This window comes from Onychostruthus taczanowskii, unplaced genomic scaffold (genome assembly GCF_017590055.1).
Source record: "Onychostruthus taczanowskii isolate IOZ18803 unplaced genomic scaffold, ASM1759005v1 scaffold89, whole genome shotgun sequence".
Classification (NCBI taxonomy): domain Eukaryota; kingdom Metazoa; phylum Chordata; class Aves; order Passeriformes; family Passeridae; genus Onychostruthus; species Onychostruthus taczanowskii.
This window is the reverse complement of record NW_024506882.1, coordinates 667622-694445: the sequence shown is the minus strand read 5'-3', so window position 1 is coordinate 694445 and position 26824 is coordinate 667622. Positions and strand designations below refer to the sequence as shown.

The window sequence follows — 26824 nt, the reverse complement described above, 5'->3', positions numbered from 1 at the left end:
ACCACTGCAGGGGAGCTTACAGAGACACCCATGCTCATTTCTGGCTGTCTCCCTTATGCTAACTTAGCCAGGACCAGCTAAATCCTGCTAGGCTTAACCTCCATCCTCTTTCTCTTAATGCAAAATGCTTCTGGTTCTTCATCTTTGCTAGGCAGGGCTCTGTGATGTCCCTGCTGCCCAGTGCCTCCTGCCCGTGCCTGCAGTGGCTGTGTCCTGCCTGTCCCCACCCTGCAGTGTCTGCTCAGCTCTGCCTCAGCACCAGGCTTTGTCCTCTGGCCCCGGCACTGTCACAGCCTCTGCGAGGCCCCACAGACATGGCCTGACTCAGCAATTTTCACACTTCTGGCTTGATCTTTCCTGCAGCTGGAAAGCCAAGGTGCAGAGGGGAAGGGGAAACACGTGAGGAAATGCATGGTCTGATGGTCTGATCCCTGCCTCTCACTCGTCCTGGATCCTCCACATAAATAGGCTGGCTCAGCCCTTTCAGTCTTCCTGTATTCCTGACACGAGGAGCCTGCTGTGAGGTCCCTGCCATTGCAGGCATGGCCTCTTTATACTGCAGAGAATAAAGTCTCCACATTCAGGCTGTATTTTACATGGTGGGTTGGCAGCATGGTCTGTCAGCTTCCCTCACAGAGCCTCAGTGGTGTGGGAACAGCATCAGTGAGCTCTGCAAGTCTCTGCATTGCTGGAATTCTTTAAGAGTTCTTCTAAGTGCTGAGCCTTCAGCCTCTTCATGCAAGTAGCTGTGGCTCTGAGATTTATCTAACCTCCAACTCTGGATTCTTTAAGAGTTCTTCTAAGTGCTGAGCCTTCAGCCTCCTCATGCAAGTAGCTCTGGCTTGAGATTTATCTAACCTCCAACTCTGTGAGAGAGAATATGGGGTAAGTTGGAGAGCCACCCTGATGCATGAGGGATTTTGAAATTTATCATTAAGAAACACTCATTTCTTTGGGAAAAAGAATTTTGAGAGCTTTTTCTCTAAGATCCGACTGACTGCAAACAGACCATGGCTTCTGGGAGGTCAGGGTGGGTACCATGGCACAGCTTTGCTTTGATCTCAGGTACCTGCACCAGGATCACATTTAATTACTTTGAAAGCCTGTAGAGCAGTACATTCTCTGTCTGTCTCTGAGCAGTAGATTCTCTTCCCCCAGCTGGAATGGACTTCATTACACAGAGGACAAAAATCTGTATTTTCTTCAGTAAGTTCTTGTTTTCATGGAAAACGTTGAACAGGGTGATACTGCATTTGAACTTTGGGGCTACTTTAGATTTATACTTGACTCTCTGATGTTAGCTTTGTGTTCATATCTCTTCTTAGATTGGAGGTATGAAATAAAGCTCTTTTCTTCCTCAGAAGTTGAAAGACATGGAAAAGTCTTCTGTGAGCTGTGTTGCTTTATCTCAAAGCACATATAATTTCCAGCAAGGTAGCTGTTACATTTCTGTAATGTATTGTCCAACTATTATTTAATAAGACTATATTTCACAGCAGATACAAAGCTTTAAAGCCAACGGCCTTGCAAAGCTTATAGTATTGGCTACCAAGTACTGTCCTCTAAATGATTTTCTCATGTTCCAGTGAGCTTCTGCTTGCCATCTGCCCTTCACACAGTTGTCATATCAAGTCTGTTCTTTAAAAGACAATTTAATTAGATCTTCTTTCAGTAGGTTTTAATCAAGTGTTATGGGGTTGCTGGTGAATTATTTACAGCCGTATCACTTGATGGAACACTTGGTCTGCTAAAGGTATCATGTAAGTGACATCTGTAGCAAAGAGTAGAGCTGCCTTTGACTGAGGACCCCACTTGTGTTCCTTGGGGTTGTCCAGTTGACATCAGATGAATGTCGGGTTATGTGAGCCCACTTTCCTTTACAGGAGTAGCAATGAGTGTGACTGTACTGAAAACAAAGGACTTGAAGCAGGTTAAAACTAGGGTAAGAGCTGAATTTAGCTCTAGTCTCTGCTGGCTCAGTTCTTTTATAAGTGCCTTTCAAGGCTGAATACCTTAAACAGCATGGCCTTGACCCCCACTTGAAGCTTCAGCTATTTAAACACAAGTACTGTTGTACTGTCTTCAGACTTGGTCTGATGTTAAAGTGTGTTTTGAATGAGCAAGGGACTAAAAAACAACATTCACATAGCAAAGGATAACCAACTGAGAAAGTGGATATTTTTAGAATACAGAAGGATTCTTTCTGTGCCTTATTTCACCTGACTCTTGGTAGAAATTCTATAGTTATAAGATAACCTTTCATTTTTCATCTTGTTGAATGCACGTTTCAGCAACGTTGCTCTTTTGCCAGTTCAGCTCCCATGCTGCATGAGACAGCCCCAGCATGAGGCTGCCATCCACCCAAGCACACCTGGAAGTTTACAGCAATAACTGTTCAGCTCTCTCTTAGCATCCAGAACTGACACTTAATTGTTCTTCTCCCTTTTGAACCATGTATGTGGCAAGAAATTATTATATGATGCTCTCATCCATAACAAGAAAGTGCTGCTACCCACTAAGAAATAACAGTCACTGTTTGTATGAAGATTTTATTTGCTCACATCTGTTTCTGAAATCTCTGCCACTGAAATGATTACAGGAATGCTTTAAAGTCCAATTACTCTTAAGCTCCTTCTCTGAATTTTTAAGTGCTTGGACCTTTTCCTGGGGCTGATAGGGAGCTACTAGTGCAGCTGGCAATCAAGAACTGTGTGTAGGAAAGCGACCCCTACTATTGCCCGATCCGCGCGTTCTTTCAGTGGGTGAGTGCAGTTGTTTGACTTCCGGGAATGATGTACAGGGAGGTCCTGGAAACCCCCAAGAGACCAATAGAGAATTTAGCAGGTCATTGTAGCTCGTTGGAGATTATTGTGTGTCATGAGCCTTTTGTGAAGGACAAGACTAATTTACAATTTAATTGTGTTGAAATCCTGGATGTGTCAGCATGCTTCACAGGCTCCTCAGAAGGGACAATAGGGTGAGAAGTTGTGTACTCTGCAGTTCCCTCTGCAATAAGAGGGACATTGCCCACACTCAGCCCATCCTTTGATCCTTCCTCATTCTCTAGAATGACCAAAGACGAGGAGGGAGTTTTTAATGTTGGCAAGTGAAAGCTGAGTAGGTACAATCTCACTGAGAGGAACTGAAAGCAGTGGGCCTGTTCATGGGAGGCTTTTCTGACTTCTCTTGGCAAGTAGCAAGGGCAGACTCATTTCAGAGAAAGTGCTTCTAGTCCTGATTTCATTTAGTGTTTGGGCCAGGACAATGTGGAAGTTGGGATAAGAAGGGAATTAACTGCACCTTTATTGCCCTGTAATTCTCATATTGCTGCTGCAGGTGGCCTGGCTGGCAGACAAAGGGAGCCTTAGCATTGCTTATCTGGGTTGGGTATCTGGAGCACACACCTGACAGGTTACTTTCGAGTCTCAAGGTTCACGTTCAAGTGATAACTGCATAGTAGTAGGCTTTATAGTGGTTCCTCTCCTTTCAGCTGCCGTGGAACCCACAGGTGTTTTCTTCTCTCTGTCTGCCATTGCTGTTTGTTGGTCCCATATGGATCATCCCTGGTCCCAAGCCTTGTGCAGCTGCTGGGAGAGCCTTTGCAGCAGAAGGTGCTGCTCCGTGTCACTGAGAGCTTTCCCCTCCCCCAGGCTGGGATATTCCTTGTGCAACGTGATGTAACCCAGAGTGGTTGGGAACTGATGGTCCAGAGTTCATTTCCAGTTATTATTGTAGTAGGGAGTCAGGCTGGATCGAGGTACTCATTTCCAGCACAGACCATATACCCTTTGAAAGCATAAACAACCTCTAGGTCAGTTTTACTTAGCTTCATACACAAGGGTTTCAGCTAAACAGGAAGAGCAAGTGGGAGCTGAAGCACTGCAAGAAGCTTGTTCAGCACTCATCCATATTGGACTAAGTAAGGTCCCTTTTTTAAGTAGAAAAAGATACACATGGAGGACTAAGCTCTAAAGCAGCAGTGGGAGCTCCCTGTTTTTGTCTTTTGAGTTGGTCATCTTAACTGCAATGCCTTTTTTCTCTTTATCCAGGATCCTACAGAAGCCCTTTGTAGACAGGATCTAGGATAATTTAGAAGGCAGGCATGTTCAGAAGTTATTGCCACTGTCTCTTAGAGAGACTGGAGATTAAAGGGGCTTAACTAGATGAATAATTTCCCTGAAAGTATGAAATTGTAGTGTTGGGGAACCATGCCTGGTGTTTGTGCAGACCCAGCAGCAGCAATCCGTGTGTAACTACAGCCAGGATGGGAGCACCAAGTGAGCAGAAGTAAAGCCTCCCTCAATTGTACTTTGCTGCACACTAATACAGCCTTCTGTTAAGATTTGAGGCTGAAAAGACACTTTGCACAGCTCAGTAGCTGTGTGTGGAGATGAGACTAACTTGTGGTGGCTGGCTGTCATTGCCCGTTCCAGCTGAATTTGTGCTGCCCTGGGAAATGGGGCTCAGGCAGCCCATGGAGCAAGCTGGGGTCAGAGGCTGTTAAACTCAGAGTGCAGTAGGCCTGCACAGCCAGTGGGGAAGGTGAACCTCTGGGCTGGACAAACAGGTCTCACAGGTTTCCAGACACTCTGTCCTACCTGAGCAGAGCTCCAAGGCTGCAGGAGCTGGATCCTTCCAGGTAGGAGCAGCACCAGCACTTTGTGAGATAGTTTGGCAGAATTGAAGTTCCGTCAAATACTGGAGTGTTTAAGCTTCCTTTAGCAAGCATCCATCAGAACAGTCAATAATTTGACTTCTTTGTAGTTAATAATTAAGTTCCTCCTACAAAGTGCCACTGATATAACTAAATTTAGTTTCTGACTCAAGATTAACAGCTTCACTTGGTCCTTGCTACAGCCTTTCCTTTAGGGAGAGACCAGCTCAGATATGAGGATCAGACCCTTTAGGGAGCAGAGGTCACATCCTGCTCTGTCTCTGTAGAGGTGACTCCTACACTCCTGCTCTTCCTGTTGCCTTGCTCGCTCTGCCTGTGGCCCTGCAGAGTAGCAGAGGAGTAGGAAGGAAGAACTAGTCCAGTACAAAACCTCACTGAACAGTCAAAGACACCCAGCAGCTGACCAGCAGCTTTAGAGCAGAGTAGAACACACAGCTCATCCCAGTAACTTCAAAATATAAGCAGGGAAAAGGCCATAAATAAAATTTTTCTGCAACACCATCTTCTGTCTCACAGCCTTTCCCCACATCCCACGTTTAACCCAAACTTCTTCAAGTAATCCTTCATTCTCACTGCAATTATACTGCCTCCATCAGTGGGATGGTCCTGGGCTTTCAGGAAGGATCTGCAGAGAGGTTAGTCTGAGACTGTGAGGTTCCTGGTCTTGAGAGAGCAGGAGTGCTAACCTGAGGATGGGGAGCTGCAGAGAGACGGGGCTTTGGACAGGTGCTGCTGAGAAGGAAAGAGAGCTGACCCTGGAAGCAGACTCACTGGCAAACGGCATCACCAGTCCTGGAGGGAAGATAAGGCTCATGCAATCCACTGAAACCATTTTACTTTTTAACTGTTTTAGGAGTCTCTCCTAGAGCTGAGCTGTGAGGGACCCAGTTAACCTGGCAGCTGAAACTCAGTTGCACTCACAGCTTTTCCAGTCCTGTATTTTGTGTCTCAGTGCCTGTACACATTGCTCTGGGAGCATTCTTGATAATTGGCGAGCAAACTGAAAATCTCCGATCCCACTACATGGCAGAACATACCAAAGCTTTTCTTTTTCCCTCTTAAAATCTTGGGTTATAGGTTCAAAGCATTTTGAATAGAGTGGGGTTTAGTGTATTTTGTTCTTCCTGACAATCCCAAAGTACAATCTCATAGCAGCTTGTTAAAATAAAGCTGTTTTGCTGTTTTAAAAGAGAATGTGGCAAGTTGCCACATTCCAGTTAAGCAATTTCCTAGTTGACTTTTTTTTAATGCTCGTTTTTTTCAGCCGTGTCCCTACTCTGTTTTCTCTGCAAGAAGACAAAATACCCCAGACAAGACAGAAGCCCCCACCTCTGTATTAATACTTGAAGCAAACTCCCATTCCTGAGTCTCATCATGAGAACTGAACATGGAGCCTTGGCACGGGGGACTGTAGTGTATGTGGCAAACTGGAATTTTTAAAAACTGTGGCTTTTTTTGGAAACAGCATTTTCCTTCATGGGGGTAGATTTGCCCTTTTGTTGCAGCAGCCCTCAGAAGCAGCTCTGAGATGGAGTGGTTGGGATCCTCCCCGGGCTGTGCCCAGCAGCGAGCGGGCGAGGCTCGCTCCCAGCGCCCGGCTGCCGGAGGGGAGCAGGATGTGCCTCGCTGAGCTCCGTGCCTGGATGGTGTCCCGAGAAACTGGGCTTTGGCAGGTGCTGTAGGAACTGAGTAACTGATTTGAGAACATCTGCTGAGTAATTGAAAAGGAAGAGCAGGCAAGTCCTCAAGGTAGTGAGTAATGCTACAGCTTCCCATTTCTGGGTGACTGTGCTCAGTCCTCTGCCTTTCTCTTTTCAGCTGAAGGAAATGATTGGCTGTGGCTGTGCTGAAGAGGCAAGACTGGACATGCAGGGACTTTGCAGGCAGGCCATGGAAATGGGCTCCAGAGCTCGGGCAGCCAGACTGCTTCTGCTGAGCTCCCAAATGCCTGTGTTTGTAACCTAACCCAGCACGAGGCTCAACTGTACTGCTGGGGGAACGGGCAGCACGGGCAGGACCTCGTCCAGCATTCAGGGAAATCAGGGCATCTGGAAGTTTCAGATAACTTCAGTACTTCAGTGTTCTTTGAATGACATCACAGCTGGAAAGCTAATAATAATGTGCTGCTGATTATTTGCACTTTCAAGATTATACTGTAAACAATCTAGTTGAATTTATAAATTTCCTTTGCCAAAACACAAAAGAGAAATAAGACTATCTATGAAGGAGGAATGGAGGTACAAAGGTTTTTTTTTTCTTTTTGTTCAAGATATTTTTGAATATCTTTTGTTCAAGATATTCAGAAGCTGATTGTAAAGCAAGACTGCTGATACTTAGGGAATCCTGCTATTTTGTATGCTCATCCTGTGATGGCTGAGCACTGTAAGTTTTGCATTTGTGGAGATCCTCAGAGTGACTGAGCTGCTCGTGCTCTATTTTCAGACAAGACAAGTATTAGGAAAGCTGAGTGTGGGCACTGACTTTGTGCCTGTGAGACAGGTAAGAAGCTGTCTGCAGATCTGCTGGATCCCTTAGCCATTTATAGGCCTTCACTGGTATTCTGGAGGAGTGCTAGAAAGAATTACTCCCAGTAGTGTTTTACAGCACACCTGGCAGGAGGTGTAGTAGAGTAGCGGTGGCATTTAGAGTCTCCCACTGTACAGGTGTGGCGTTGCAGCTTTCTACAGCATTCTCAGGATCCAGGATTTTCAGTAATGCCTAACTTATCCATGTTCCTTTTGGAGAGATGGAGGTGAAGTACTGTAAATGAAAGGAGTCGGACAAACCCATGAGAGATCTTTGTGTAACGATGGAAGCAGAGCTGCTTGGCTGCAGTGAAAAATCTCAGCTCCTGTGGCATGAATTTGTATCCAGCACTCAGAGCTGTGCCGCTGGCAGGCAGAGAAATGCAACACAGAATCCCTTTGTGTTTCCCCTGCTCCTTGGGAGGAGAGTATTTCCATGACAGACTGGCACACAGGCTGTTACAATGGCTTTTTCTTTTCTCCTCAGCAGTTGGGGTTTTGTGTGTTTCTGGTCGATGGGTCCCTCCTGTGAGTCCCTCCTGGGCTGAGCAGGGGCAGTTGAAGCCCTGAACCCAGAGCCTGCTCAGCTTCTCTCCAGCACATAATCCAAGGAGATGCTTTAAGACAAAAGGCATGCAACTCAGAACAAGGAATGCAGAGGGGTGATGAAGAAGTTTTCTGAAGAGTATTTCATAAAGAGCCTGTAGAGCATGAAAAGAGAAATGGAATGAAAGCATACAAGTGTATAAATAAGGTTTTAGAAATATTTCTTACAGTCTGATGCTCTAGATTTTTTCCTGAATTGTGGAAATGATGGCAAATGTGAGAGCTTTGCTGCTCTAAAAGCCTTTTTCCAACCCCCAACTGGAGTAAAAATGTCAGGCTCAGATTTTTCACAAATTCTGCATAAAATAATTTTTGGATACACAAGCAAAGTGCTTAAACTCTGATTCTGAACTGGCACATTTTCTTCCATTGTACATTTAATGTCGATTTTTATTAAGTATATGTTTTGAGAACTTTAATTTGCTTCCATAGAATGCTTTGAAAATTGGTTGAGAAACTTGGTTTTAGCCAACTGTTACAATACACTTCTCTTAAATTAACAAAACCAAAGGAAAACCAACCGAACCCCAACCTCCTGTTCTGCTTAGGTACAGAGACAAATGTGGTGTGTGAAGTTTCTGTGGAAATTCACAAAAGTAATGGATATTGTACCTGCCTGAAAGATGCTGAGCTTGGAGCTTGTTGTCTTTGTATTTGTGATCTTTTTTCAAGTGTTGATTAAAATGTTTCCAGGCTGCTGTATGATGCCAGGTAGCTGTTGCAGAACTGTCTGGTGTATGGCCAATTGCTGCATATCAGTCCCCTCTGTATTTTTCCTCATACAGCTATTACTGGGTCAGCAGCTGTATTTTCCTCTACTTTTTAAGTGGGCACAGCATGGTTTGGGTGAAAGTCTCAGGGTCATAAGAAAAGTTCTTTTCGTGGTTGGCAGTCTGGGTTCAGGTGTCTGCACTCTAAATCCTGTATTTGTATTTAACTAATGATAGAAACCTCTCATGGTTGCTGCAGGCAAATGTGAACCAGTAAGAGAGAGCCCCAAGGAGATTTTTTGAAAAACAAAATGTGAGCAGTGAGCCATGGCAGCTTTCTCACTCAGTGTCTGTGAAAAGAGAAATGTGACCCCAGTCCTTGCCAAAATAGCTCAATTCTTTCTAGCAGAAACCAAATAATTGGGAGCATTTCAGAGAATACAGTTTCTTAGCTGAGATTTCCCGGGGTGCAGAGACAGAACGTCTTCAGCTCCAAGACCTGCAACCTGCTCCTGCAGAGATTTAACACTTTTCTGTGTAAACCTCTTCCCCAAAGCCCAGCCCGGCAGCAGTCTGGGGAACAGTGTGTGCCGTGGAGGAGGGGAAGGTGGAACTCTGCAAGTGCTCAAATAATTGAGTCAAACAAGCAGAGGATTGGATTTTGTTGTGTTTTTGTTTCCTTCCCTTGGTGTGCTAATAAGCCTGAGAACAATCTGCTAATCTGTCTCCTTCCCCAGCCAGTACGTGAGGGAATGGTAGAGACTGGAGGTTTGTGCTTGTATTTTATTGAGGCTACAGAAAAAGAAATGTGTAAGACAAAAGGAAGATCGCTGGGAAGGCAGGGGAAGAAAAATGGGAAAAAGCCTTTGGGAGTAGGGACGCCATCCTGGGCAGCAAAATGCTCCATTGAAGGAGCTTCATTCCTTCCAAGACCTCTCAGTTCTGTCCTGGGGAGTGTCCAGACCTCATCCAAGGTGTTTGCCTTGGAGCTCACTGTCTGTGCCAGCTCGAGGTGCTGAGGACCTGCAGGATGAGGCTTGCAATGAGGAAAGGGAAGTGCAGGAATATGACGGGGATCTACAATTAGTCATTCTCTTCCTGATCTTGCTGAAGGAAATGTCTGGCTTTATATTGTCTGCTGTAAACTCTCCTTTATTTAGGTTCTAAGTTTACACACGCACAGCTTGTTGGTGTCTTTATTTCCACTTCCTGAACCATCAGTCAAATATACCTGAGAGTTCTGTCAGAGATGTGTGAGAATGATTAGTGCCATCATAAAAACTATGGAGGATATTCTCTTTAAAGGCACTTTAAGTTTTGAATTTTACAGAGAGATCCATGGGCTGTGACACAGCCCCTACTCCCAGAGCATGGCCTGGTGCTTCCTTTCCACATTCTGAGCCTTCCATGGTCTTTCTCCCTGTCACTTGCTTGCCTTGGAAAGCCTACAGGGGTGGGGGGTAATTGTTTTCTAATGGGAGGAGAGATCCAGTGGGTTTGCCAAGATACTGAATAATTATAGAGAGGCAGAGTATTAGTGTTATGTCTGGGCTGCATTTGCCTCTGTAGGACTTCACAGGGTTGGACAGGTACTTGTTTACCTGCAGTACTTGGAGAAGTCTGTGTGGTATTCTTCACAGCAGGGTAAATCCATCCCCTGCTCAATGGCCATGCACCAGCTCCGTGAGGGATGGAGAGCCTGAGCAGGTCTGTAAGGCAGTGTGGAGGGGCAGCACCCTGTGGAAAAGGCTCGGGGCAGGAGCAGGTCTGTAGGGCAGTGTGGAGCCGCAGCACCCTTCAGGAGAGGCTCGGGGCAGGAGCAGGTCTGTAGGGCAGTGTGGAGCCGCAGCACCCTTCAGGAGAGGCTCGGGGCAGGAGCAGGTCTGTAGGGCAGTGTGGAGCCGCAGCACCCTTCAGGAGAGGCTCGGGGCAGGAGCAGGTCTGTAGGGCAGTGTGGAGCCGCAGCACCCTTCAGGAGAGGCTCGGGGCAGGAGCAGGTCTGTAGGGCAGTGTGGAGCAGCAGCACCCTGTGGAGAAGGCTCGGGGCAGGGGCAGGTCTGTGGGGCAGTGTGGAGTAGCAGCACCCTTTGGAAAATGCTCGGGGTAGGAGCAGGTCTGTGGGGCAGTGTGGAGCAGCAGCACCCTGCGGGAGAGGCTCGGGGCAGGAGCAGGTCGGTAGGGCAGTGTGGAGCAGCAGCACCCTGCGGGAGAGGCTCGGGGCAGGAGCAGGTCGGTAGGGCAGTGTGGAGCAGCAGCACCCTGCGGGAGAGGCTCGGGGCAGGAGCAGGTCGGTAGGGCAGTGTGGAGCAGCAGCACCCTGCGGGAGAGGCTCGGGGCAGGAGCAGGTCGGTAGGGCAGTGTGGAGCAGCAGCACCCTGCGGGAGAGGCTCGGGGCAGGAGCAGGTCGGTAGGGCAGTGTGGAGCAGCAGCACCCTGCGGGAGAGGCTCGGGGCAGGAGCAGGTCGGTAGGGCAGTGTGGAGCAGCAGCACCCTGCGGGAGAGGCTCGGGGCAGGAGCAGGTCGGTAGGGCAGTGTGGAGCAGCAGCACCCTGCGGGAGAGGCTCGGGGCAGGAGCAGGTCGGTAGGGCAGTGTGGAGCAGCAGCACCCTGCGGGAGAGGCTCGGGGCAGGAGCAGGTCGGTAGGGCAGTGTGGAGCAGCAGCACCCTGCGGGAGAGGCTCGGGGCAGGAGCAGGTCGGTAGGGCAGTGTGGAGCAGCAGCACCCTGTGGAGAAGGCTCAGGGCAGGAGCAGGTCTGTAGGGCAGTGTGGAGGGGCAGCACCCTGCAGGAGAGGCTCAGGGCAGGAGCAGGTTGCTGTGCTCCGTATGGAGGCACAGCTGAGCCTGATGAAGCGTGCCTGAGGTGGAGAAGCTCGCTGGTGCTGGAGAGCTGAGAGGAGCAGAGCTGCAGATCTGATGTGGCAGCAGCAGCGCTGTGCTCAGCAAATGGCAAGTACAGTTCTTAGTCTGCAGAGTGCTCTCAGTCATTCTGTTACACTTGTGTGTCCTCGGGTTGCAAAGGAAGGGGGAAGGCTTTCATTTTTAGTGTTCAGTGGGTGTGAAATCTCTGATCTTTTAGCAGAGGACTGTTCTTGTAGCTGCATTAGGCTCGGATGCCTCGCTGGGATGAAATCTTTGAAGAGAATTATGTTATGAGGTTCAGGGAACTACTTGATTGTGCAGTTTCATCCTCCCACTCTTAGCTGGGAAGGCCTCAACTGAATGTTTACAGCCTCAGTTGCTGGGATTGTGAAAAAGAGAAGAGGGGAGAAGAAAAAGAGTGGTATGTGGCCTCCAAGTGACCCAGAAATGATGCTGTCTGCATCATTTGACAAAGCAGAAATAACACTGTAGTGTTTGGGCAGTGGCTATTGTGTCAGCCTCAGGCATGACTGAGGGTTCAAAGGAAAATCCATCCATCTGGTGTTCCATCTCTCCCTACCCCTGTACCTCTCTGTGCTTTTATTGACCAGTTTCTCCCAAGGCTTCTCCCCTCCAGCACACCTTGCCTGCACATTTTCCTGCTGGCTTGTGCTGGGTCCTGTTTTGCAGGGTTTGTTTAGCAATGCATTGAGAACTATTTCCTTTTCTGTTACAAGTGCGCCCTAAGTCCCTGAGCGGCACAGCTGGGTCCTGCAGGAGCAGCAGGGCTGGCACTGATGCTCCATGGTGGGACTGCCACCCAGGGGCTTGTGCCATGCCTGGCATCCTTCTGACACCCTCTGCTTTTCAGAGTCCCTGCTGCTGGGAGCCACTGCTTAGAGCAGAGCGCTGAGAGAGCTTTCATGGACCCTTTTCAGAGCTGCTCCTTCACTTTGTGCAAACTATTTTAATCCTTCTTCCTCTTTCATGTCTTTAACAAGGTGCTACTGCATGGTGTCCTTTGAGTATATTGATGTTCCTGAGGTGTTTGTGGCACTCAAAGCGGGGTCACTGTTCTGCAGCCAGTCTTGTTCAAGGGCATTGTGCCTGTGGCCCAGCACAGCAGTCACCTCCAGACTGGAGCCTGTGAGTGCACCTGTGTGATCAGGGCAGGGGGGGATAGGAGATGCACCCAGGCGAGCAAGGGCTCTGCTACTGCTTCAGCACAGCTAAAACTACAGAAACCAGGCTCCCATTCTGGACAGGTGTCCTGCTCACTGCCAAGCTGCTTGCTGAATGAGTCAGCTGGGTTCAAGTAGAGAATGAATTCCACAGGCTGCAGGTCAGAGGCTGACGTGTGAGTAAGTGATCCCCTTTATTTCTCAGATGCCACTTCAAATAAAGCAAATGACTTTGTTGCCAGATATTTCTCTGTAATATTTTGTCTGATATCTATTTTACCATGCATTGCTGGTGAAAATACAGGTCACAATGTCATCCTTTAGTAGCTTCAGTTCTATTGGTTTTGAGGGCAAAGCCATGTGGGTGACAAATGGAGTGACCTAATTTTTTAGGATACAAATAGTTCCTTGAAATGAAGTGTTTTGCTTCTCTTCCTCGTACTTTGGGTCTTGTGCAGATCCTGTGCTTGCCTTGGAAAGAGCTGTTCAAATTTCATGCTGATCTCAAGGTAGTTTGGAAATTTGTGAGATTGTGAGACTCTCCAGCTGAATCCTGCATTATGTGACTGTTCCCAATGGAAGCACAGATGGGAAAGATGGTTTTCTCTGTGGCTGAACGAAGTGTTCTATGAACAGGTTTGGATCAGATTTCACTGCAAATTGAGCATATGTCATGTGAAAAGGGTACAGACCCACTCTCTCAGTTTAAGCAAGCAGGTTTGGTTCTAAACCAGTCAAAACCAGGCAGTGGTTCAATTCTCCCTGTACTAGAAAGGGAACACTTCACACTCTTGTCAGGTACCTTTATACCTACAGGCACAAGGAGGAGTTCTCTGAAATGAGAATTTCTGAGGCTGCAGTGAGGCTGCATTTGGTGCTGGTGATGCTGTGATCAGATGCTGATAACCATCCAGATAGCTGGGGGCATTCAGATGAGTCAGCTGCTGAGAGCTGGAGTTCGCAGAGGAGCAGCTCAGGGCTGTGCGGGCAGAGCTGCAGGCACGGTTGGGCTGCTGTCAGCTGAAGGGCCCTGCAGACCCTCTCACTGGAGCACAACTGGTTTGATGGTTGGCTGCACAGCACAGAGAAGCCTGTCCTGTGCCTGCAGATCCCTGGCAGAGCTGAGCCTGGAGCTGTGTTCTGTGATCCCCCATCCACACTGCAGAGACCTCGGCACTCTTTCTGTGCAATGGTTCCTCAGCCCTGCTCCAGTCCCCTCCTCAGGCACTTATCCTGGTGTATTCCTTGGAGACCCCTCTGGCCCACACCGTGTTCAGGCTCAGCAGCACTCTGATCACACCTGAGATTGCCTTGATTCCTGCTTTTGGGGGAAGGTTCTGCTCAGGACATGCTCAGCATTGCTGATTTCAGTCCCAGCTGGAGAACCAGCCAACATTTGTACCTCTTTGGTGTTTACTACTTCCACCAGTTTGGCATTCCCACACGGGTAGTGTGGGATCTGGGGGACTTGTTAGTTCTGTGGTGCTCCTCTCTCCAAAACCCACAGGGGCAGGGCTGCTTTGGAGGCTGTTTCCGAGGTAGGTCCTGAGGCAGAGCAGGCACTGACCCCGTATTTCCAGTGGCTGTGGTGGGTGCCTCGCAGGGGAGGGCTTGGTTCCTTGTGTGAGCACCTGCACAGGGGCTTTTTGAGCTCTCCAGAGCCCAGGCTCTGCCCCAGATCTCGGTGTGCTGTGTAACAGTGACATCCTAGGTCTTTCTGTTGCATGGATCAACCCTGCTGCACCCTTTTTTCACTTTAAACTGGATGGCTTTGAGAAAGTGCCCTGAAATATCCTCACATGCTGCTGCTCTTCCAGCAGCTGGTGAGATCTTTATCAGTTTCTCACATGGTTGCCAAGCATGACTTCAGAGACAGATTTGGTAAGTCCAATTCTGACCTTTTTATGTTCTCTTCAATGCTCAGGTGGCCTAGAAGGTTTGTTTGATCTGACATAGCGTTTGTGTATATAATGGCACTGGGGAGAATAGATAAGAGTCAGCTAAAGGTGTGAAGGGAATCCACTTTCACTGGATGCCTTCAGATGACTCATCTGACTTTCCCCAGTGCCCTGTGCAGATAAACTCCAGTTCAGAAGTTTTGTCTTCTGTTTGAGGAGGCAGAAATGCAGAACATCCCTCACAGATCCTGATCTGGCCAGCGCAGTGTCCTGCTGCACCAGGAGCTGCTGGGGTGCTTCAGGGAGTGCTCCCTGCCCCCTGGGCTGCTCCTTGGCAGGAGGTTAATAGAGGAGTTCCTTCCTGATTAATTCCTGTCTGAGGCAAGATAGATGATTTGCATTTCTCTTAACCACATGCAAGAGCTGGGCCATACATTGATCTGAGCCTTTTAAAGCCTCAGCCACCAGCTGGGTAAATTGCAGGGCAGGACTTGGTTGTAGCCTTGGAAGTTTCCGTGTAAGCTCATGTTTATTGTCTCCTCCAGTGTTGCCAGGCTCCCTGAGATTTCATCTCCGGGCACAGGAGCAATAGGATCTGCTTTTGACCATGTGCTTGATTTGTTGATTAAATCATGACAGTTGTTTGTTTTGGGTATTGCAAAACTCCTCTTCTAAACATTGCGTATGTTTCAAGTCAACAAGAAAAGTTGCAGGCTTCACTGAGCAGATTATAAGTTCTGTGAAAGTGTGAAAACATGGCATTTGGTTGTGAAATGTATGATTGAATCAAACTTGGTCTCCAACTGTTGATATTCTGAAGAAATCTTGGCTGGCACCTTGGTACAGCAGAGTCCTCCCTCTGCCTGTCCCCAAGTTTAGTTTGTAATTGCTATTCTCTGCTATGGTTTCCTTTTTTTTTTTTTTTTTTTTTTTTGGCAATTGAAAATTATTATTTTTGCTGCATTTATGGAGTATTTCAAGATATGCAGATTAAAAGCATGAGACTAAACCACAGAAGGCTTCAGAGAAATGGGGAGTCTTCTAGCCTTTGCTCCTTTTTCCATGTTTATTTGGATCAAGTGCACTGGATTCAGACTGGGTTTTTGACCAAGTGCAGAGGCTGCAATAGGTCTAAGTTTAATGCCTTTTAGTGACTCTGGAACATGAACACTTTTCTAAACATGAATAAAACATAATCAACAAGAAGCTTGGGAAATTGACCCCCAAATGCATGAAACTTGATTTATCTGGTTAGACAGCATAACTACTAATATTCTCTGACAAATGAAGAAGCTAGAATGTGATTTCTGATCAGTTAACTAGAGGTCAGAAATACCTGGGCTGCAGTTTGACTACAGAATTCTTCCTTCTTCCTTGTAATATCTCCTGAATTCTGCACCCCGATGTCAGTGATCTGGTTTTTCAGATGCTTTTCTGTGCCATGTGTGCAGAAGTGCAGCTGGAAAACTTGTGGGCATTTGCTTTTTGTTTATCATCCTCTGAAGTCCCAGCTGTTGGCTGGAGGTCATGGATACGGGCAGACTTGCATCTCAAGAGATCTGCTGTTTATTTTGCAGAAATAAATAAAAAAGTACAAGCTTGGCAGTTTTCTCCTACACTTCTTGGACCTGCTTCTCATCTGTGCTGTAAAGGGATCTTTTAAAGGCGCTGTAGGGAGATGAACACGCATCAGGAGCAGCTGGCAGCATGGGCCCTTCTCAGAGCAATGAGCACTGTGTCCTGGCCATCAGCTGCACCAGGCAGGGCAGCAGGGCTGTGCCCTGGAATCACTGATCCAGCTGCTCCATATCCTGTCTGTCTCCTTGTCCTTTCCCATCTCTGTGGGTTCAAGGCAGTTGGAGTATTGCTGCTCCTGCTGTGGGGTTTGCCATTTGTGATGAGTAGGACGTGCCATTTAGCAAGCAGGCAGTGAGTAGCTGCTATTGGCTTTATCTCAGTCTAGTTTGTGGTTGGAGACCTGTGTGCTGGTTGTGGGTTTTTATGTGCGTCACTGAACCCAGAAATTTTATTATATTCTCAGAAAAGGGTTTTGCAACAGCTCAGCTATTAAAGCCAAACCATGTAGTTTAGTAAAAAGTCTGGGCAGGAAACAACAAAATGAAATTCATCCTAGGGGAGAAGCGTGGTGCATGTAGGCTGGGAAGAGAATGCAAATACACTATTTATAGGACTAGAGGAAAACAAATTTGACTTGAGGAGTAAATGCGAAAGAGTTATCCGGGAAAAACCAGCCTTGGCCCTCTGAGACACTCAGACCTGTGCTGCCAGAGTGCTTATCCATTTTGGAGTTTGTTACATTCCAACAAAGGAGAAAACTTCGACGCTGAAATCCATGCTGCACAGAGTCCCTTCCAGCAGTGTCTTTTAGGAGTTTGTGCTATGGATGACACCTGGGAAGGGGAAATTCTTGAACCAGTATTTTTTTAAGCAGTACCAACACAGCTGAGGCCAGCGCCTGCTCCAGGGAGTTCTGCAGGAGGAGCAGGCAGAGCTGCGTGCAGGGAGAGGGGGAGGCATGAGAGCATTTGCTCCTGATCAGACAGATCTGGTCAGTGGCAGAGCCAGGAGTGCAGCCCGGCTCTGTTCTACTCATGTGATGCTTCTGGAGTTACTCTGAGGGTGGCCAGCAGAACTTTGTGAGGAGTGCAAGAGCAGTGCTGTACCTCAGCGATATCCTGCCTCGAGCAGCGTGCTGGCCTCGTGACACTGCACGCTCAATGGGGTAACGTGGGCACAACTTTCTCTATAGTTTCTTTTACATAATTTGTGATTTTTCATTTATAAATAGATGCTAAGCCCTCCTTTCCTTCCACTGTGGTTTTTGGAACAGATTCTGACACCTCCATTGCCTGCAGTTCCCTGCTTTATTCTGGATCATGTGCTGCTTTTAGGGCATTTGCCTGTAATTAGTGTTCCATATAATGAAGTGTGGAGCTCTGGCTTTACAGAGTATGCTGATAGCTCATCCTTCTTCCAGGAAAAATAAATCTTGCCTGATGGGAGATCCTACACTAAAATAACAGATTACAGTCAGACTGCAGAGCTGAGCTGCTGCTTTAGACACAGGCCCATCAGGGCTGGCTGTACCAGTTCCAAAATCACTGTGCAATCTTGCCTCTGTCCCCAGGTGCTCTGCAACCCTGTGGCAGGCCCAGGAATGGGGAAGGATGAGGACAGCCAGGGGCAGCAGCAGCAACATCCCCCAGTGCCCTGGGAGTTCCATGTACAGGCTCACAAACACGCTGAGCTGCTTGCCTGGGGCTGGATGTTGTGGTTGCAGTTTGTATATCAGAACACATCTCTTCATTGGCCCTTCTCTCGAGTGGCCTCTGCTAAGAGACAAGACTTGGGTGATTTCTGTCTTCCTTCTCTTTTCCATGACATAGCTGTTGCACAGTTGGGAAGCTGTTTCTCATTTGTGTAAGCTGATTTTTGGCATGCTGGGGGCTGTTGAGTCTACAAACTTCCTGCAGCCTCTTCTTTCTGCCTGTCCTGAGGGGCCCTTGCCCATGTACTCATCCCAGCCTGCCCAGTGTCAGTGTCCATAGAGGGGAAAAGCACACTGAGAAGAAAGAAAATTTAAACCAAGCCCCGAGCAGGAAAATCCTTGGGACAGCACCTGCAAGCTCCTTTCTGCCATGGCAGTGAACAGGAGAGCCCCGTGGGCAGGCTGTTGTGGGAAAGGACGTGTGACAGTGAGAAAGCAGAAGGTCAGCACTGAGGCAGCCTGTGACACGTGTGTGCCCCAGCGTGCACAGGGCTCCCTGGAGGATCCCAGTTTCCTGGACGATCCCAATTCCCTGGATGATCCCAGCTGCCTGGAGGATCCCAGCTGCCTGGGGATCCCAGTTCCCTGGATGATCCCAGTTCCCTGGATGATCCCAGTACCCTGGGGGATCCCAGCTCTCTGGAGGATCCCAGTTCCCTGGGGGATCCCAGTTGCCTGGAGGATCCCAGCTGCCAGGGCGATCCCAGCTCTCTGGATGATCCCAGTTTCCTGGAGGATCCCAGTTCCCTGGGGGATCCCAGTACCGTGGAGGATCCCAGCTGCCTGGAGGATCCCAGTTCCCTGGAGAATCCCAGTTTCCTGGGGGATCCCAGCTGCCTGGAGGATCCCAGCTGCCTGGAGGATCCCAGCTCCCTGGAGGATCCCAGTTTCCTGGAGGATCCCAGCTCCCTTGGGGGATCCCAGTTCTCTTGGGGGATCCCAGCTGCCTGGAGGATCCCAGTTTCCTGGAGGATCCAAGCTCCCTGGGGGGTTCTAGCTGCCTGGAGGATCCCAGTTCCCTGGGGGATCCCAGTTCCCTGGAGGATCCCAGCTCCCTGGAGGATCCCAGTACCCTGGAGGATCCCAGCTCCCTGCTCCAGAGCCAGGGGAACTCAGGGCAGGGCACAGCTGAGGGGCTGGTGCAGAGAGGGCAGCCAGAGCACAGCCTGCAGCAGCCCCTGCCCGTCACACGGGGCCCAGCACATGGCACACATGGCAGGGACAGAGCCCCTGGGCACTGCCTGGCACACAGCAGCAGCGTGGCAGCCACTGGGGCCCAGGCACTGCTGAGCCCACAGCCAGTCCCTCCCGAGGCTGGTCCTGCTCTGCTCTGCTGTGGCCAGAGGAAGCACAGCAGGGGTGGAAAGAAGGAAGTGCTGTCAGCCCCTTTATATAAAAAGAGGTACTGAGAACGAGTGGTTGGGATTTCCAGTTCATTGCAGGGCTGGTGCTCCAGAGCCCTGTTGGGAAGTTGTGGTGAAAAGGCTCCTCTGGTTTCAGCAGGGGTGGGCAGAGTGAGAAGGCAAAGGGATGGCTGAGTTTCTAGGACATGGCAGTCCTGGATTGCCTCTCCTGGGAATGGCAGTGCTTTGCATTGCTCTGGGCATTACAGGAATTGGAATCACTTCACTATTCACACACTTTTTGATAAATCTCAGACTGCATGGCACTGCTGTCACAATTTGGTGTGTGGGCAGGGACAAACTTGTTATAGCTGATAGTTGTAAGGAATAGATTGCTCATAAAACATGCTCTCAACTAACTTCATAAAAAAAGCACTTAAACTCTAAGAGGAGACACATGATAATGGTCAAAGAATTCCATGTTTGCTTTTTCCTTTACATTTTCAGTCTGATCATGTCCCACATGCTAAAATTTGTTGACTAAGAACGTTTTGATTTATAAATCATGGATCAACTTGCTTTGAGGCATTGTTTTGTTAGGAAGGTTTTGAAGCTTAAGCCTGCCTCATGGGAATGTGTGACACAGTGAGCAATCTTTGGAGAGTATTTTCTTTTTGATAAGCAAACATAAGGCACAAACAATACTCCTTTTTGCTGTTTTATTCTTTTGTGCCTTAAGTGAGGAATTCTGTGTAGTGCATTTGCCATGAGATGGTCAGGTGATAAAAGCTTTGGAATAAAATTTTAGAATAGATGTGCAGAAATCATCTAGTCCAGCTGCCTGAATTTTTGTTCTTTTAAGTTAACTGGTTTTAATGTTGATTTTGTAATAGAAATGCCCATCAGATAACAGGCCTCAGAGTCTTTAGGTACTTTGGCTGTTTCTGCTCAGGCAGGTCCTGCCTTCTGCTGAAATGCTGAAGAGCAAAGATGCTCAGTGTGAGGGAAATGCACTGCGTGGATTTCCCCGAGAGCTCGTAGGAGGATGTCACTTCTGTGTCACGAAAGAGCCCTGCTCACAAGCCAGCATGCCTTGTGAACCAGCACAGCCTGGCAGGGGCCAGCCCGTGCCAAGGAGGCTCACAGTTTGTGTTCTGGGTCCCCAGGTGAAGCTGATTGACTACATCCACCGGCAGCGGCAGTGCAAGCTGAGCGTGCCCCTGAGCGACCGCACGGCCGAGCTCAACAGCTACCCCCGCTTCAACGACTGGCTGGACATCGTCAACGTCAGGAAGGAGGTGGTGCAGGTAAGGAGGGACACAGCCCTCACAGAGCCCTCCTGTCCCTCCACTACATTCCCAGCTGCCTGCTGGGTCTGAGAGCCACGGCGGGACTTAATCACTTACTGCCTTTTTGTACTAATAGTTCTGTGCTGCACTGTGTTCTGTGTCCAGCATTAGCCAAAACAGACCATTGTTACAGTCTCACACACACACACGTACAGCTCAGTCCACTGACAGGCTAAACAAGGCAGAAAAGGCTTTTTCTATTCTTTTTCCCATTTTTGCCTCTGCAGGCCAGGTCACGATGTTCTCATTCAGTTTCCTTTGATTGCTAAACAACCAAAATTTTTCTTTGACCTCAGCAGGAATCTGCCTGGCTGAAAAATTCCACAAATTTTCATGGAAGTTATCCCAGCTTGGTTCTGATGTAACTAAGTGGGGTCTCTGGTGAAACAGTATGGGTTCAGGACCAAATTGTTCCTTTTATTTCCTACTGTTCATTTTGAATGTGGTGCTGGTGTTGCCTTCCAGCCCAGCGAGGTTTTGGGTGACACAGCCAAAGGTGCAGCAGTAACAATGAGAGGACAAAAGCAGCCTGTTGCTGTGGCCAAACTGCCAGGCTCCCAGCTAGTATTGGTTTCTAAGGTTACTGGAATTGCCTGAGTCTAAAAGAATGTCTTTGTAGCTCTTTTATAAATCCTTTGTGATGCCTACAGAAAGGAGGGGGGAAGAGGTGAAGAAAAGGGAGGAGGGAGGTGGACAGTTCAAATCTGCCACATTCTGCTAATTCAGGAAGCAGAGAGGGTTGAGACTGCCCTTCTGTATGTGTGGTCACTAAAAGGGGTGAACAAATTCAGGTTTGGTCTAAGGCAGAATGTATTTCCCAGATCTGTATTATTTTGATTTGTGCTCTCTTGCTGCCCCCTCCCAAGCAGTGTCCAACTGAATGAACTCTTTTCCTTCTGGGACAGAACTGTAAGTGTACAAAGCACTGGAATTCCTCTGGGATTCCAAATGTATGGTTATCTTTTAAGGGTTCTGCATGCATTTCATGCAGCTGCAGGCAGCTTCTGTAGCACTTGTATTAACTGGAGAGCAGAACTGCAACACCCTGTGTGTCATTAAAATAATTTCTGAGTAGACATGCTGGAACAGGCTATGAGCTGGGGGAAGTGGAAATAGCTGGGCTAATAAGCTAAGTGCTCTGCTCTTGCAGTGATTTTTTTTTTTTTTTAGTCCTGTTATTTCACTGCTCAAAAAATAGCCATGCAGCCACTGCTGGTGTTGGACACTGGCATCAGCACAGTGCTGAGAGCTGTCTGGGATGAGTTACCTTTCAGAAATGTCTCAGGTATCATGGGATCATTCCTGCTGTTGTTTAGATTTCATACAGCATGTTGAACTGCATTTCAGCTGAAAGCTTTCAAAATGGAAATCACTGACAGAAGGAGCTTTAATAGGTTAGTTATTACAAAATCTAGTGGTGTCCTGCTTCATGCACCCTGCCTGTGACAGGATGGGGAGGAGCCTTTGCAGACAGGGTTGAGCAGGTCATGCTGTGAAAATGGGCACCCTCGAGTGGTCTGGCTCTCTGCTACTGGGAACAGCTTCCCATCTCTCAGATACTGTAGCTCGCTGTAAAATGGAAATAGGCATGCTGGATTTCCTTCTTAAGGATTCCAAAAAATGGTGTAGAGAGGAGGAAAACTGTGCAAGTGTCACAGTGTGGTCACCTGGCACACAGCCCTCTCTTCTTGTGCCTTTTAGGCTCTGAAACTAGTTGGAGAGGTTTCCAGGTACCTGTGGAGTCTCAGAAGAGCTGCCTCAGAGCCCTGCCCTGGGCACCTCTGAGAGCTGAACAGAGCAGCAGGTCTGGCAGGAGGAGGTGCAGTGGAGGGCTCTCTGTGCCTGCTGCCTGTCAGGGACAAACCACGAGAAAGGCCTGGCTTGATGGGGTTTTTGCTTTTTTAAATGGTCCTGATTCCTTTTGCATTTCTAGTGCTACTGGAGGCAGTATTTTCAAGACTGTGCTAATCTGTGACATAACACTGTTGAAAAGCAGCCTAATTGCAGCAGTTCTTTAGCTCAGCGGTGAGAGGAACAATGCTCTGTTTCTCTGTCTCCCCTCCCCTCCCCTCGCTCCCCCCAGCCCTCTCCCAAATAAAGCTGCCATGCAGGGAAGCACAGAAGCTCCCAGGCTCTCCTGTCAGAAATAGAGCAGCAGCTCCAATTTAGAATATCTGCTGACTCCTCTACTCCTGAGTGAAGACTATTTTTGCTCAGTGACTTGCTCTAGACATTGTGAAGCTCGAAAGCTCTGGTGATTATAATTGCTGGGCTCCTTTATTTCTTTGAAAACCTATATTTAAAACGAGAATAATGACTGCCTGTAAAATCCTTTAGTTCTGGAGGAGATTACAGCAATAACAATGCAGTGTTTATGGCGTTGGGCAACAGCTAAAGCTGCCGGGAGCGTGGACGGCAGCGAGCCGGTGACGCTGCGCCGGGTGCGAGGGCTGGGCTGCGCCGACCTCGCGGGCCTGCAGGTAGGTGGGCACTGCCACCCCAGTCTGGGAGCCTCTTTGGGAGTGCACAGTCTGAGGGGTAAGGACACTTGGAACCCCCACCCCAGCCTGTGCCTTTTCTGTCGCTTTGTTACTGTTAATCAGTTGCCAGACAGATTTTTTACCATAGAAAGTGGTGGCGGGCTCTGCTCTGGAGCTGGGCTAATGTGGTGCTGTAACTCAGTGTTTGATTCTCATAGGCAATGCTGGAGTCCTTGTTTTTGCTTAGGAGTTCTAGAATCTGATCCATTCTAGAGATTGATTAATTCCAGAGACCGATTGTATGTGTAGTTTAATGCCAAAAATTATGTACAAATGGTTAAATATGCTGGGATGAAAGTGAGCAAAGAGGTATTTGAACTGAGACCTAGAAAAGACAGGGCAAGGAGCCCTACAGACAGAAGGTGTGTTCATGCTATGTAGTCATCTTGAATGGGTAAAAGTTGCTCTGAAAACGGTCCTAGAAAAATACATTGCTCTGGAATGTCCTGCTTGCCTTGGGAGTTGGAGTCAGGAATTGGGAGGGCAGTGGGAGGGAAGGAGGATGAGAACAGAGTGCTGTCTCCACTCCTGAGCTGATGGAAGAAGCCTCTTGCTATTTACTGGGTTCTCAGCTTGGAGTATGTCTGCCAAATAGAAGAGACTAAAAGAATTCTGTTGGCTTATTTTCTTCAGCCCAGAAAGCGATTTTCTCTGCCTTTATCACTGTGCTTCCCAGAAACATAACTATTGTATTTGCTCCCACATGTAACTTGTCACTGTCTTAAAAACTAACTTAAGAACAGAGTAATCTCCTTATCATCTTCTGAAGCATGTCTGGGCCAGCCCTGCTGGCTGTGGAGCAGGGGTGCCAGTCAGTCAAGCTTGGAAAGCTGTTTTTAGAGTGGGAAACTGTCCTGCACAGGGAGGGGCACATCCTGCCCCGGGTCTGGCCATCAGCAGGGCTGTGTCACCAGGGAGACTGGGAGCAGGTGGAACAGGGCTGTGGTTGGGGCTGCTTTGAGGCTGTTCCTTTTGGGAGCAGATTTGAGTCCCAATTGTACCCTTTTCTGGGATACTCCTGCCTGCCTGTGAAGCCCATCCCCAGCCAGCATCGATGCCAGAGAGCTGCAGAGCTGAGCGAGGCAGGGGCAGGGCTGGGCACAGCAGGAGCAGAGCAGCAAGGGCTCATGCCTTGAGCAGGAATTGTCTGCCCAGAGCCTCGTGCTGCCCCTGGGAAAATGTCCCTGCCAAGGGTGAGCCACGGGCCTGGGGCTGCTGCTGTGAGCCCGTGGCAGAGGGTTCTGTCTGCACAGGGTGGCCCAGCTCGTAGCAGATCTGTCACTGGAGGAGTTGTGAAGGTTTTTGTGACTGCATCCTTTGGATGGGGGATAGAAGAGGCAGATCTGCCTACGCCTATCAGGTTTCCCCAGCTGTATCCTCTCATCTTTTTCTGTCAGCATATCTGCATGAACAGGCCATGAGGACCGTGGCTGTTTGCTGGGGATTTCCATGGGTCTGGCAGCAGGAGCTCTGGCTGGCCGGTCAGATAGCAGAGATCCTGGATGTGCTAATTGTGCCTATGCAAATTAATTCTGTCCTGCATGCTTCCTTGAGCTATAAAATTCCTTCAGTGTTCCAGCTGAAGGCCCCTCCCCAGTGTAAACAGCTCCTGGAAGATTGTCTCTACCACTGCCAGGGCTCCCCTTCCCTGCCAAGGGCTCCAGGTGCCCCTTGCAGCTTTGGGCACTCTGAACCCTTCATGGCTTGAGGTCAGCCTGAGGGATTGGCAACTGCTACACCTGTCTGCCACAGAAGAGTAGTGACAGCAGCTCTCCTGTCCCCAAAGAGCCAGCTGGACAATGTCCTGAGCCTGTCAGCTCCTCTCCAGCCTCTGCTGTGAGGTGGAACAGTGAGGGTGATGTTAGGTGGAACCATGGCCTGTTTATGCTCACAGCTTAATGCAAGCTGGAAATTTCAAGTGAGAGGCTTTCCAGAATGCCCATAAAATCTCCAGGAATTTAATAATACAGCAATTTTTCAGTACCTTCCTTGCTGGGCGCCAGAAAAACACTGCAAAATAACAACTAGCAGGCACAAGATGTTCTTAAGAGCATCTTTACATGCTTTGCTTAGAGCTATCAGTGGGAATTTAAGCACCTTATGTAATGGGCTTTCTCTTCTAGCATCTGCTGCTTCACGGGAGGATGATTGGAGAGGGAATGTATTGATTTAAGAGGAGGCATTTGGGGCCTTGACAACTGTCCAGCTTTACAGGAGGAGCTGTGGCTACTGGGTCGAGGAGCAGGTCAGGCTGATTTTGCACAGTGCCTGCAGCAGCATTAGCTACGTAGGCTTATCTGCAGGGTGGAATCTTTACCAAAAATAACCCCTCCACTGTGTTAGATACCACCATTTTTGCCATGTTTCAGGGATTTAAGTTGGACACCAGACAAGATTAAAGACTGTTGTGAACTCTTCACCCAGACTAATTGAGACTGACCCTTGGATGGCTCCTTGGATTCATTGGTACTCACTTTTCTCTCTTCAGACATGTGCACCATGAAGTGAAGTCTGTGTCTAATAAGCAGGAGGGCTTCAGGGAAAAGTCCTCTTACCTGTTGTAGAGAGGAATAATTTCCTGCTTTGGACTTTTTAGCATCCCTTTTGCTGAGCAGTGCATGGTTAGGCTTTAGATTTTGCTGGCAGTTATGAGGTGCTGAAGATTGAAAGCAGATTCTGTCTCCTGCTTTTTCTCTGTTTTTAAATCTGACCTTATTAGTAGAGTACTGTCTGAGTATCTTGCAGCTCTCCCTGTCAAGACAAGGTGTGCCCAGGGTGGTGGTGTTGGGCTTGGTCCTAATGCAAGCCTTTAACCTGCATTTTTAAAGCTGTTTTTTAAAAAAGCCTCAGCACCCACTGAAGAAGCAGGTAAAGAGAGGTCAGCTGGACCCACATTTCTCACCATCAGTGCTGAAGAGTGGGAGTGACCCCTGTGCAAGGGCCCAGAGCTGCACTGAGGGGCTGGAGCCCCCCACGTGCCCCTGAGCAGGGGCCCTTCTCCCCCCACGGCAGCTGAGCCAGGGCAGCAGCAGAACCTGTTTGAGAGCCACCCTGAACTAGTGACCCTCCTCACTGTCACACTGCCTGGGGGGTGACACACAGCCAAGGCAGAGCAGGCCAATCTTACAGGGATCAGGTTGACCAGTTTTATATTAAGCCACCACATATGTGCAGCACATGAGTGGCTGTTTAAAGAAAGCCTCTTACTTCCCCTCCCTCCCCCTCTTTGAAGGCTTATTTCTTTTGTCGCGTGTCATGGGGGCTGGCAGCAGGTTCAGAAAGTCTGAGCTCTCCCAGCTCAAGGTCATTGGGATTGTTTAAATATAATCTCCTTTTCTGTACTTTCTACTTTCCTACAACTTGCTATTCTGTCTTTCTAAAATTAAACTACAGAGCAGAAGAGGAGCTTGGGCTCTGTGTGTGGGTGCAGTCCCCCCAGCAGGGTCTGTGTGAGAGCTGAGCTGGGGGTGTGGGGACCACCACAGACCAGTCAGCTCTGGGCAGAGGGAGACTGTCCTCCAAAGGGATGGGGCAAAGGAAGAGTGCCCTGACACTTCTGAAGTGCTCAGTAGCTTGGGAATCTTAAAAAAATTGTTTTCTCTGCAAGCAGGAAGGCTTGAATCCTTGATCCAGCTTGAAGGTTGGTTCGTGCCACAGAACAGGCATTGAGAAACCAGATCCCCAGCCATGCTGCCACCAGTCCACCAGCTGGGGCTGCATTCCAGCTACCCCTGGCTGTGGTGGGAAGGCTCTGCTCTCCTGAGGAAGCCTTAGTTTCCTCCACTTTACCAGCTAACTTACTAACAGTTCTGGTCAGTTACTAGTTACATGTGTGCATGAAAGCTTGG

At 48.6% G+C, this 26824-nt stretch overlaps 1 protein-coding gene across 3 annotated transcripts in view; it reads left to right on the top strand.

Moving 5' to 3' along the window:
* Positions 1–26824, top strand: part of KSR1 (kinase suppressor of ras 1) — a 49379-nt gene that overhangs the window by 7645 nt on the left and 14910 nt on the right. For 2 of the 3 annotated variants that reach the window (XM_041425379.1, XM_041425378.1), the window contains exon 2: positions 20254–20394. In XM_041425379.1, coding sequence (XP_041281313.1) covers positions 20254–20394 — 141 coding nt within the window. Of the gene's footprint in view, positions 1–20253; positions 20395–22667; positions 22917–26824 lie in introns of those variants that run through there. The other variant, XM_041425380.1, reaches the window with a different exon arrangement.